At 43.1% G+C, this 12,639-nt stretch overlaps 1 protein-coding gene across 2 annotated transcripts in view; it reads right to left on the bottom strand.

The window, feature by feature from the left end:
• Nucleotides 1-1,635: 1,635 nt before the first annotated feature.
• The window catches only part of SPPL3 (signal peptide peptidase like 3), a 35,254-nt gene continuing 24,250 nt past the window's right edge, over nt 1,636-12,639 (bottom strand). For both annotated transcript variants that reach the window (XM_083478788.1, XM_083478789.1), the window contains exons 5-11: nt 11,978-12,056; nt 10,727-10,839; nt 8,566-8,672; nt 6,439-6,602; nt 6,018-6,217; nt 4,796-4,905; nt 1,636-3,536 (exon numbers count right to left, since the gene is read on the bottom strand). In XM_083478788.1, coding sequence (XP_083334914.1) covers nt 3,465-3,536; nt 4,796-4,905; nt 6,018-6,217; nt 6,439-6,602; nt 8,566-8,672; nt 10,727-10,839; nt 11,978-12,056 — 845 coding nt within the window. In that variant the 3' untranslated portion in view covers nt 1,636-3,464. The remainder of the gene's footprint in view (nt 3,537-4,795; nt 4,906-6,017; nt 6,218-6,438; nt 6,603-8,565; nt 8,673-10,726; nt 10,840-11,977; nt 12,057-12,639) is intronic.

Below are 12,639 nucleotides of genomic sequence, written 5' to 3' on the forward strand. Positions count from 1 at the left end.
TGGCAACTAGCCATGAAGGCTATGTTCTGCTTCCACAGTTGGAATGCTTCTGAATACCAGTTGCTGGAAACCAGAAGAAGGGAGAGTGTTTTTGTGCAGAAATCCTGCCGGGAGGTTTCCTGCAGACATCCGGTTGGTCACAGTGAGACCAGGATGCTGCACTAGATGGGTCCCCTTTGGCCTGACGCAGCAGGCTTGTCTTAGGTACTGAAGGCTGCTTCTAGCGAAGGTGGCCAGACCGGCTTCCTGCATGTTTCGAAGTGTGCTTGCCACATGCAGCTAGTGGAGGAACCGGGCAGGAGGGCCACAGCAAATTACTATCCTCTTGGGTTGGCCCCACTGGTGCCTTTGCTACTTGACTCAAAACACAGGCATCTTGCACCAATTCTAAATTCACTAGAAAAGCCCATCCTCACAGGAACACTGATCGTTTGGTATATATATATTTAAGCAACAAATAGTTAATTCATACTGACAACTAGGCTGCTAAGCTGAGGATGAACAATGCTATGATGCTGTCTGAAAAAGTTAATGACCAGGTGCTTTTCATTTTAAAAATTACAAATATATCCTTCACAACTGCAAGTAACAATTTGTAATTATTAGGACAGCAAATCAATAAAAGTTCTGCCATTTGGAGGGGGTATGTTGGCTGTTTGGCCGTATTAATAAAACATTCATATTCATTTAGAGGGGGCTTCAATGGTCCTTTGTCCTGCCCCCCATCCCACTGCCAGACCTCCAACCTAGTATTGTCTTTCACATACCCAAATCTGAGAACAGCTGGCTCATGGCTCACACTTCCAAAGTCTAGGTACTTTGGCTTAGGGGTGCGCAAGTTATGCAAAGCAAGCACATGTTAGAATAAATTAAATGGAATGTTTAGGATACAGAACTCCCAGCAGAATGTAGGAAATGGGTGCTCTTCATACACAACTCTTCTGTTCCTTTAATAAAAATCTTACCTCTCCGCAGGTGACCAAACAGAATGAGTCTTCAGTATTGTAGCATATAAGTGGACCTTGCCAATCCCCACAAATGAAACTTTTGAACACAGCCCTCCTTTTTTGCAAGCCAAGTCTCCTGCTCTGCCGGCTGAACAAACCAACATGAACATTATTTTCAATATTTGCGGCTTTGCAAAAGAACTTTACACTGTGATCTGTTCAAATGAGGTTCCTGAGCATGTCTCCTGAAACAATGCATCTTAAAAAATAATAATAATCCTAGTGTCCACAAGGATGGTTAAGAACTGTTCTTGGCAAAAGAACTTTAGGATAAAGCAGGGCTTAGTTAATTCTGTGTGGAGTCGTATGCAAGAATTGTATGCAGCTGTTCCCTAAATCATTTAGGAACGACCCAACCAATCCCAACTTTTCAGCTCATAACCTCTGACACGTAAAAAAAAGGCAGCGGTAGATGGGGGTGAAATAGCATTTCCTTTAAGCATTTTCTTCCAAGATTTTGCTTGTCCTCAGCATGGTATGAGGGCAAATGAAGAGAACTCAGCAGGTCTCAGTCAATGCGTGGGTGGAGCAAGGAGAAGACCACCTCAGGATCCCACATTTGCTGCCCTGAGCTCCACGATAGAAGAAAGGGTACAATATAAATGTGGTAAATAAACAAATAAAAATATGTGGTTTCCATAATTATTTATTATCTTCTGGTCCTGTTTCCTCCCTCAAGGCAGCTTCTAATTCATAAAGCATAAGACCAGCCCTGCTGGATCAGGCCAGAAGTGCACCCAGTATCCTGTTTCCCAAGGTAGTCAAGCCAGATGCTCCTGGAAAGCTCTCACAGGACATGAAGACACAGCCCTCCCCAGAAAGAATTGAGGAAGCAGCAAGAAAAGGGGGGAAGGGGAGAAAATATTCAGTAAAATGATTCCCTAATCTGGTCTAGGACAAGAAGGGTCTTAAAACCACCACCTAATGCCAGGAATTCCCAGAATCTGGGCTAAGCTAATACACACCCCAATACAGGGGCAGGTCTTTTAAACCAGTGGGCAGAAAGGAAACTTTCATTTTTGACAGGAAAGATAAGTTCATCTTAGGAACCTTTGAAACAGTTAAAAATAACATAGCCAGGACAATTTGTTTAGAAAAGTCCACGTTTTAAGAGACTCCCAGGTACAAAGCAGTCATCACAAACTTTGACCAATCACAACAGCAGAGGACAGGATTCTCTCTTTCTCTTTCTCTCTCCCTTTTTTTTTTAAACGTAAGGGAATGGGGGGAAATACAGCACACTAATCAAACAATGCAAAAAAAAATACAAAAAATAGAAAATAGAAAAAATGTATTTACAAGTCATACATTACTATGATCAGAACGCACAGAGACAACAGCTGCTATAATACATGCACAGGGTCAAGAGGGGAGCTACTAAAAACCTGTAATGGATTAAGTTGTAAAAAACAAACCCACAAACAAAAATAGGGGTTCGGCCGGGGGGGGGGGTCAAGGGCTTCAGCTTTCTCCCTCCCCTAAGTCTGCTACATTGATTGAAAAATCAAAGAATCCCCTAAAATCCAGGAGCACACTAAGTACAAAATACTACACTGGTTGTTGTTTTTTTTAACTGAAGCTTCACTCATGGAGGGAAATGGGAAAGACAGCAGCATATTTGCAGATCCATATACAAGAAAGCCCAGAGTAAACTGCTCTACATGCTAAAAATTACAGCAAGCCCCTGTCAGCTACAAAGCATGATCCTAGCAGGTTTTCCCATTGCATGTGTGTGTGTGTTTCTGTGTATGCATTTGTGTGTGTATAAAAGTCGTGCCCTTGTTCACTGCAACATGACATCTGGGTGGAAATGTAACTTGTTTACAACAAAGTCTTTATATCGTGTACTGCAAGAAGTCACTCAAATGTCTGTGGATTTAATAAGTCACCTCACACCACAGAACATATTTAATAAATTTGAATGGGGGAAAAAAAGATTATAGCGACAGAAAAACCTCTGTCTCAGTTCTCTCTGAAACCGGAGTCCAACAGAAAACTGGTCTCAAAGTACTTGTAGGGTTTCCCAAGAAACTCCAAGCGCAGTGACCATTTGTCTCCTCTTAGTGTTCACAAGTTCCTCAATGACTCTATGCCGTTTTCACCAGAAAGTGTCTGTCAGTCTGCCTCCTCCTCCTTCTCCCCTGAGGAACACCGGATGGCCTAGCACTAATCCGTAAGGAGGAGGAGGAGGAGGGGAAGGAAGAAGAGGGAGGCGGCTGCCATGGCAAACTGTCTCCAGTTCCAAGAAGGGAGGGGAAAAGCCCCACTCCCTTGACCACCACCACCAAAATGCCTTTGCTCTTTCCTCCTTTTCCCAGAAAGCAAGTCCATTTGTACAAGTTCCACAAACTGGTAATTCTCTCCTGAGTACCAGCCCAGCCACAGGGACGGACAACCAAGCTGTGAGCCACAAAAAAAGGACCAGGCAGAAGTTCCGGTCACTTTCCATCCGTTCCATCATACCTCCAGGAAACGTGAGCTGCTGGTCTTGGAGTGGAATGGTTCAGACCACATGCGACGCAGATCTCCCTAAGGAAAGGGACAGAAGAGTGAGCAACTGAGAGTGCACAGACTCACAGAGTTCAAAGGGGCTGCTCCTGCACCCAGATTATAACAGGCTGCTAAAGCTCCCTTTTGGGGCAAGGGGCTCAAAGATGGCAAAATTCAGAAAGTGAAGCTGGACGATGAATATTTTGCTCTGTAACATTTACGCCAGGGGGATCCAACATGGCGCCCTCCGGATGTTTGGGGCTACAACTCCCATCAGCCCCAGCCCACAAGGAAGGGCCAGGCCTGCAGTGCTTCCATGGTATCAAGTGCCCTCTGGCAGCTCAGGCTGATATAGCAGAGACCTCTTTGGATGCACCAGCTGGAGGTACGACAGGCAGCGACAGGTAGTGGCATCACCCAAATCAGGGAATGCTCCCCTAGCACCCATCTTGACATCATTTCATTACCAGACAACTGTGAACTTTAATACCTGCTAAGTGGGCTTTTCTGCTGACTTTCAGGTATTTATTTTATTGTATTTGTTTAGAGGAGTTGTTGTTGTTGTTCTTGTTGTTGTACAGGCAACTCCCCACTTACGCAGGGATTACATTCCAGACCCCCGTGAGCATAAGTGAAAGGTAAGTGGGGAACCTTGTCAGGGCAGGGAACTAGGGTGATTTCTTCTTCTTTTACAACAAAAAAGTTCAGAGCTCTTTGGAACCCTACATAACAAAAAGCAACCTATACTGTATCTTTGCCTCCAGATCGCCAGAACGGACAGGGAACAGGACTGAGCCCGCCGCATTACAGCTTCCTGCCCAACAGCTGTTGAGCGGGATAGCCTGGCAGCAGCGAAGGCTCCCGTGCACTATTTTGAAGCCCACAAGTTTTTTTCTGCCTTTAAAACCTCTTCAGGCTCTGGGGAGTGTCTCCTTGCGAGTCACAAGGACTTTCCAGCTCTCTCCCACCATTTCCAGGTTTGAACTGATTTATATTTATTTATTTCGTGGAGTTGCCCTATATGCGGTTGCGCCCAAGTAAAGCACGTGTAAGTGGGGAGGTATATAGTATATACTGTATAGTATATACAGTATATAGTGGTAGTATGTTGTAGGATGCATATATCCTAACAAAAATAACTTCTCTTTTTTGCTGCTTTCAGTGGCTGTGCACAGCAATTCAAAAGGATGGGCCTTGCAATAGCACAGCAGATGCTAGGGAGGGGAGGGGGTTAGACAGTACATCACTGATGTGCCCAAGGAGATTCCCACAGACATGACTCCCAACACTCCTCTCACCTTTAAATAGGCCATAGTGAGGAGTGGCAATAAGGTGAAGGGTACCAAGTAGAGGAGGGCGGGCTGAGCTGCCCGGTGGATGCGAGAAGCGACCGTCGCAGTTAAGAGGCCTGCAATATAAGAAAAGACAAGATGACATGACAGCACCCAAATGGGCGCCTTTCTCTCTTAGATGATGTATTTGCTGTTTTGTTTTCTCTTGAGAGAGAGACACTGTGTATCATGGCAGGATAATTCCACAATGCAAACTGCACCAAGGTCAAGTGAACGGCTTCCTGAACTAAAGTTCTGTTAACAGCTTTTAAATAATAAGCCTCTGCTTTAACTTTCCAGAGCAAATGGCTTCTAATCTCATGGTAGTGAGGAAAAACTTCAAAGCACAGAAATGATCTTTGTGGCAGAGAGACAGAAGGCAAAGGCAAAGAGACAGAAGGCAAGTTTGCCCCTGAGCTCTTTTGCTCCTTCCTTTAATTGCCCTCTGCCCTCCAAAACCAATTTCCTCTTTGCAAATCCCCTAAACACACATGTTTTGTACACATACTTTGCAAGCAGTCAACACATCAAACATGCATGGCTATTCTTGGTATTGTGCTTTCAGTATCTAGATTTAAGATACCCTTTGTTGGAAAGTTTTTTTAAAAACATCAAAATCCTGCTTGTAACAAAGACAATTTCTCAAAATAAAAACAAGTTTGCTTTAATTCCTGTTCCAGAAGCCTATAAATGGAGCTCACGTGTTTACAAAATAGTTCCCAATGAAATTTTAAGTCTTGCAATTTAACCATTCCAATTCTTTAACAGTCACTGCCAATGGAAGACTTCTGTCCTCTTGTTTTTTCAATATCAGCCTGATGCCAAGTGATTGAATTCCATTCACTATTTGGAAAGACAACGTTAGCACACCCCAAAGTGCAACCGTTGCTCTGTCTCTCAATCCCAGAAACTTATCCTACAGCACACTTTTAAAGCTTCCTCTTCTATCACTCTTCAGTTCAGGTTTACAAACAGCAACTTTGTCTACTCGCTTTTGGCAAATAAAACCAACGTGCTCCAAACCAAGATGTCTGCATGAGCACCTTCTAACCTTTAAGAAAAACATTACAGTTAAAAGCATCTTGCACACAATTGCAAGATACATCAAACTTTAAAGGTGTGTGGGGGGGGGAGATTCATCCAGACTGCACTCACCACATCAACTTCTGCACACATCCCTCCCCCTTACCTACGAAGTATCCAATGAGTGTGCAGTGAAAATAGGAGACTTTCTGCATGCGGCCAGAGATGTTCCCTGGTCCTGGAGCACCACAGGAATCGCTGTTGGCTTGCTTCTTGTAGTTATCATAACGCAGGACAAAGCAGAGAAGGAGGCCAGGCATCACAATGTCTCCAATTCCCAGCATGGAGAAGTGGCTGCCTGTGGAACTGGAAAACAAGGAGCTAGGTTAACCTTTCTTCTCTGACCAACCATCAGCACACAGACCCTCGGGTTAGGGTGCAAGCAAAAAGGAAACCACTTTCCTAATTGTGGCCCCAACGCTTCTTGGGTTCTTCTTAAAACAGCATATCTACCACAAAACAATTTCCCAAGAGCAAAATGTAAAGAAGCCTCAGTAAAGGATGGGAGGCAAAAAGGTGACTCCTACCTTGGAAATACAAGTTTGCCAGGCAGCGACAAGCGGGGGACATCTCGACCTACATTTGGTCCAAGGTGGAGCTTCCGTGATAAAACATCAAGCGGATTATCAGCTGGTTGTGTGGCCACTTTCACCATAACATTGCTATTGAAGATGTAGGCAGAAAAGAAGACCTGGGGGGGGGGGCAGGGGAAACACAAAAGCTATTTTTGATCACCTCAAAAGCTATGCATCTCTCTCATTATCCAGCCTAGGATCAAGAGAACCTGTGAGCCAGGAGACCATTAAGTGAAGCAAGTAGATGAAACGATACAGGATTTGCAGATTTGCCAGTTCCTAGTGACATGGCACTAACCCTTTTGCTTAGTCTCAAGAGGGGCTGATATACATGATAGCCTTATGTTCCTTAAGAGACAGAAGCCCACCTGCATCTATAGGAGATGCAAGATGGCAGCAGTGGACACACCCACAAGGACACTCATGTTTTCTGGCTCAAAAGGGACCTGTTGATACCACCCACACAGGCGAGAAACAACCCCTGCCCTTTGGGGGCACCAACCAATTGTGCCATTTATTTATTTTTAATATGCTTTTTATTAGTTTTCTTACTTAATAAACACACACAAGAAATTAACAAAAATGATAAAAAAATCCATCCATCCATAAATCCATATGTTCTTACAAAAGAACTTATGCTACCATGTTCTTAATTCCCAATTCCTTACCTTCCCCAATAGACTTCTGTATTCCTCAAAGCAGGTCTCTCTTATCTGTTTACTAAACTGCTTCTTTAATCATTTTGTCACTTCTTGTTATCTGAATACTATACTTATAATCCATATTGTGGTTTGCGAAAATTAATCAAAGCATGTCCAGGTTTTAACTTGAGGGCACTGTTTTTTAAAATATTCTTTATAAATTTCTCACTCCTTTTTGAACTTTTGGTTTGGCTGTCTCCTAATGGTTTCTGCCATTTTTGCCAGTTTGAGATATTGAAATAATTTATCCTGCCATTCCTCTTTTGTTGGTACTAATTCTCCTTTCCAATTTCTGGCAATTAATATTCTTGCTGCTGTTGTAGCATATAAGAATATTATATTTTTTCATTTGGAATATCTGAATCTAAAATGCCTAAGAGTAAGGCTTCTGGTTTCTTTATGAAAGTTTGCTTAAACATTTTTTTAAAATTCCTCATATATAATATCCCAAAAATTCTTAATTTTTTTGCAACCCCACCACAGATGAAACAGTGTCCCTTCTGCCTGTTTACACCTCCAGCACGTATAAGATCTCGTTTTATACATTTTGGATATTTTGCTGGGAGTTATATACAACCTGTAAAACATCTTCAAAAGATGTTCCTTTAGTGTATATTGTGCCATCTAGACCTGGTGGTCAATAACACATTGCCAGGACGATTGGGTGGGGGGCACTGCGGCCACTGCAAGCCTCACAAAGATGTAATCAACAAGAGGACAGGGTGGGAAGTTTTCATACCAGTTCCCCCAGAAGCTCCAACAGCTTCCTCCACAAGAGTGTTCAGGAAAAAAAGAGGTGTTGATACCATCTGACCAATGTGGCCTTCAAGATGCAATGAAACATGAAAATCAAAAAGTGGAGCTATATGGTTGCCATGTTGCATTTTTTAATTGAAAAGCCACATATAAATTTTCTAAAGAGGCAAATTTCTCTGACTGCCTGGGGGTGGCTGCTGGGTGAGACCAAGGTGGTACCCTCTAAGGTGTGCCAAAGTCTGTAATCAGCCTCTTCCGGACAATGGGGGGATCTTCAACACCTATTTCCTACACAAAGTTGAATTCGTTAATTAATTAAACTTATAGGCTGCTAGATTGTAAACAAACAAACCTCAAAGAAGTTTATGAAAAAGATAAAATTGAGTTGGGGAAGGTCCCGGGAGTGATATGGAAAAAATACAATGTAAGTGAAGGGGAAAGCCTTTTAGAAAGTTATGACTGAAATGCAGCAACAAAATGGGGTGTGCCTATAGATGCCCCCTGGTACCCAGTGACAGTATTTCAAGATGTCCAAGGTGATGGGTGCTGTAAGCCTGCCATCAAGGTCAGAAGAACTCTTTGTCTGGTTATAGGGATGCATAAGAAACTAGAAGAAACTCACCCAGAAGACATCATAAATTAATAGCCCCGAGAGCAGCAGACAGGAAACCTTGAGGCTGGGCAATCGGACAAAGGCGATCATTGCAACGCACAGGCCCATGGCCAGAGCTACAAAACAGAAATGCAACAAAACAGTTGGATCACTATGCAAGGTGACAGTTGCTGGTAAATAAGCCTAAGACTACAGACAAAACATCTACTGTACCCACACCAGAGTAGGGATACTTCTTGGAAATGAAGTGGCAGCTTGAAAATGGAGGAAAGTTGCCAGTGTAGACTACGGACATATATGGTTATGTGTATTTGGCCAAAAAAAAAATAAAATCTAATTTCTGCAAGGCAGACATCCTGTTTCGTCCTCTGAATATGTTGTGTAAATTTGTATATCCAAGCAATTAATCTGCTTTCATAGTTTAACATGCTTCTCTAGATCAACCTCTCAAAAATCCTAAATTGCTTTGGGCAGGGAACAAAATGGGCGAACGCAAGGGAATGGTTTATCTCTCTGAATCTTAAGGCCTAGAAACTTGCTCTTTCAGTATCTGTGTAAGCCAACTATGTCAGTAATATTAACACAATGTAACATTTTCAAATGTTAGAGATTAAGAACGATTAAAAGCAAAGAGAGTAGAGGACGAAAAGCATTCAGTAAACCTGCAGCAGCACGGAATGTACACAACACTCCACGATTCATTAGCCAAAATTTACTGACATGCTCCATATAGGCAATAATATTTTGGTAATTTTGACATGAGACACACTGTTCAAGACAAGAGACAGCAATGCAAAAGTGCCTTTGCCAATTCTTTATACAGGTTGGGAAAGGTAAGACTCATCTGGAATAATTATCCACATGTGGGAAAGGCAATCAACCAAATGGTAATGTTAATGGTTTGATCACAACCATGAGAAGGGCTGCCTGAAGAGAAACATGTGTGACTTTAATAATTAATTTTCAGAACAATAAGAAGAACACTCTCCCCAAGCTACTTGTAAAACTGAAATCCTCCCCCACAACAGACAGGCTTGAGCTATCATTAGCATAGACTTGAACTAAAGTTTCTGCAGAGAGAGAACTTTCTTGTCTGTTTGCTGTTCCGCCCCTTGGAAAAGCGGCTGAGGCCTGTGTGACAAGTGATGGAGGCTGCACCCTTTCTGCGTCAGATGCTACATGTAAAAGTACTGGAGACACCAGCACTTCAAAAATGTTTCACTTTGCTAAGCTTGTTGTTGTATTTGAGCCATGACTCATTATGTGTGTGAATGTGTTCTGTCTCTGAAAATCAGTCACTAGTCTGCACAACTGTCTACTCCTCCATGAGGGCACCAGTGAAGCTGTTGCCACTCCTAAGAACCTGGAAGTTCTGCACTTCTCCTTCTCTGCAGTCTATTACATAATGACAAGTGTTAGATTGACTAATTCTAAACCCACACCCCACTTTGGACAGAAAAGAGCGCTTTTCTTTGGCTCACAGTAATTGTGTGAGCTTTTTCTGAGCTTCTGATAGCTTGGACACCCCCTTTTTTTCTAAATTAAAAGTGGAAGAACTTCATTCCTCCTTATATATTTGCTTTATATGAAAGTCACTAAAATTATGTCATAGTACAGATCTCCATGTTTCTGCCTGCTTCTTTCTAAACCCTGAACAGTTTCTGCTGCTGACATACAACAGGCAGTCTCCTCTAAGGGTGGACCATTCTGCTGCCTGCCTGCATCAGGAGCAATTGAATGATCAAGATTCTATGATTACTCATAAGATTCTCTTATTCTATATGGATGTTTCAGCAGAGATTCCTGCACTGAAGGAGGTTGGATTAGATGACCTTTGGGTGCCTTCCAAGATTTTAGGATTCATCACATTCCATGCAGTCAAATGAAAAAGCAGTGAATCAGGCAGAGGCACAACAGCAGCATACTCTCTGGATGGGGACTTTGTGTTCATAGGGACCTTCAGTTTATTAATCTCTCTTGCCACACTACTTGGAAAAAACTGCCTTACACAATGCGCGCGCACACACACACACACACACACACACAGACTTCCATGGCAAGCATAGAGTTCATTTTGAGTAAAGAATGCAAGAAAAGTTTCCACTAACAATTTTTCAACCTGTCACTATTATACGCAAGTAACCAGATCCACATATTCAGCAGCACTTACCGTCCATGAGGAGCCAGTGACCAGTTAGGACCCAGATAAGGACAAGCATCACAGAGAGGGAGAAAGAGAGCAGCTCAGCAGCTGTAAAACGCCCACAGCAGCCAAAAGAAATCCTGGAAAACACCACCAGAAACACAAAAACAATGAAGGCTCTTCTCTGGTATGTAGCGAGGAGGAGGTGGGAGGGGGGATCTCTTGCAGCTCTTATTTGGACTGGGTTCAAGAGCACCAGAAATGCCCTAGTGACAAGGCTTTTGTCTAAGGAAAGGTGCTGAAGGCATGATCTCAAGGATCTGCCCCACAAACCTGACTCATTTGCCAAGATCCTAAAATTAGATGAAAGGGTTATTTTGGCTACTCTATTCTTGGGCTTTCTGCTGAGAGGGTGTCAGAAGTGTTCTACCCCTTCATGCCAATTTGGGGGTGGAGGGTGTAGTTTTAGGATACAGCTTTCAGAAGACATTATTCCAAAGCTGTCATAAAAGCTGGACTTTTTTTTAAACGTTGCCTATGATCTCTAGAGCCAGTGCTTGTGACCAGAATTCTTCCCTCCCCCTGCAAAAAAATGAATTTCAACTGTGTTTCTGTCCCCCAGCTAGAAAAGTACCACCACTATGAACCAACCCTACCGGCGTCAATCCAAACAGGTCATTATTTCTGCCTATAACCATATACTTCAGTTTTGGCACGGTGAAGTGGTGATTCCTGAGAAGCGGCCGAAAAAAGAGAAGTAGTGTGTGTGTGACGCTTTTGCCCCCACCCCTTCTGCTGTAAGATCAAAAGCAGGAGCCTTGCAGGGGTGGGAGCAGCACATTGTCCTCAAGACCTGGGGGAAGCAGCTGTCTCAAGCCACCGTGAGCAGGCGAGTGGGAATTAGGCAGCTGTGACTCCCAAGGCAAAGTCTGCTTGGATGCTCTTCTGAATATGAAAGCCTTGAGATGAAGGAAAGTTGTGCAAGCTCCTCTTCGTTCCTGTGCTATTTGTGCAGGAGAACTTCCCAAGAGAGCGTGCCTCACATTAACTGTGGGGAGGTATCAAATGTGGGTCGGCTCTGTTTAGAGCTCACCGCAGAAGAACTCTGCAATACCCTCTTTGTGCATTATAAACACAGGCGTGGAAAGCAGGGGCAGGACTGTATTTGAACTTCTTCTCAGAGCCGAAAGCTCTACCAACAACAGAGAGGCCCATCTTGTTGAATCAACAACAGGTTCTTTGCACTGCACAGAACAAAAAAATAACAACCTTCCTTACTTGTTTTGAGGTGAACAAGGTCGTGTTAAATACTGGCACATTGGGAGCAGAAGGAAAGCAAAGGCTATTGTTGCGAGAACTGGAGAAATGGAGAGAGAGAGAGAAAAGGCAATGTTAATACAGACCAATGTTGCAAAAACTCCAAGACAAGCACAGAAAACTAACACATGTCAACATCTGTGGCCAAGGATGTGAAGGGAAAAAAAAAATCTGTGGCCAAAACACAAGTTGAACTTTAATTAAAACGTCTGTGAAGGGCTTTTTGCATTTTGCTGGAAAACATCTGAAGTCCAAGCAATTTATCAGTAAATTATAATCATGAAACTAGTATGTTCCTAAGGTGGGGAGAGCCCACACAGAATGCTTTGGTCAAAAGACTGACCCAAAACATTTAAGTCTGGCTAGGAAACTCTTCTGAAATGCCACATTTTTGTCAGTGGGCCAAAGATGTGGAACGCAGAGACTAATTTCCATGGGTAATATTTAACTGTTGCAAACATCTAAATGCATCACCACATATTGAGCACAATCCTGCAGGAAGTCCTCCCATGCAAATCCCACTGAAACAAACAGGGCTCTGGCCCCTTGCATGGCATTTATTTAAATGGGTATTCTACAGGAGAACTTCTCAGAAGAATGTGCCCATTGGCTTTGGAGAATTC

The sequence above is a fragment of the Podarcis liolepis genome (genome assembly GCF_965112155.1).
Source record: "Podarcis liolepis genome assembly, chromosome: 15".
In the NCBI taxonomy this organism is placed as follows: Eukaryota; Metazoa; Chordata; class Lepidosauria; order Squamata; family Lacertidae; genus Podarcis; species Podarcis liolepis.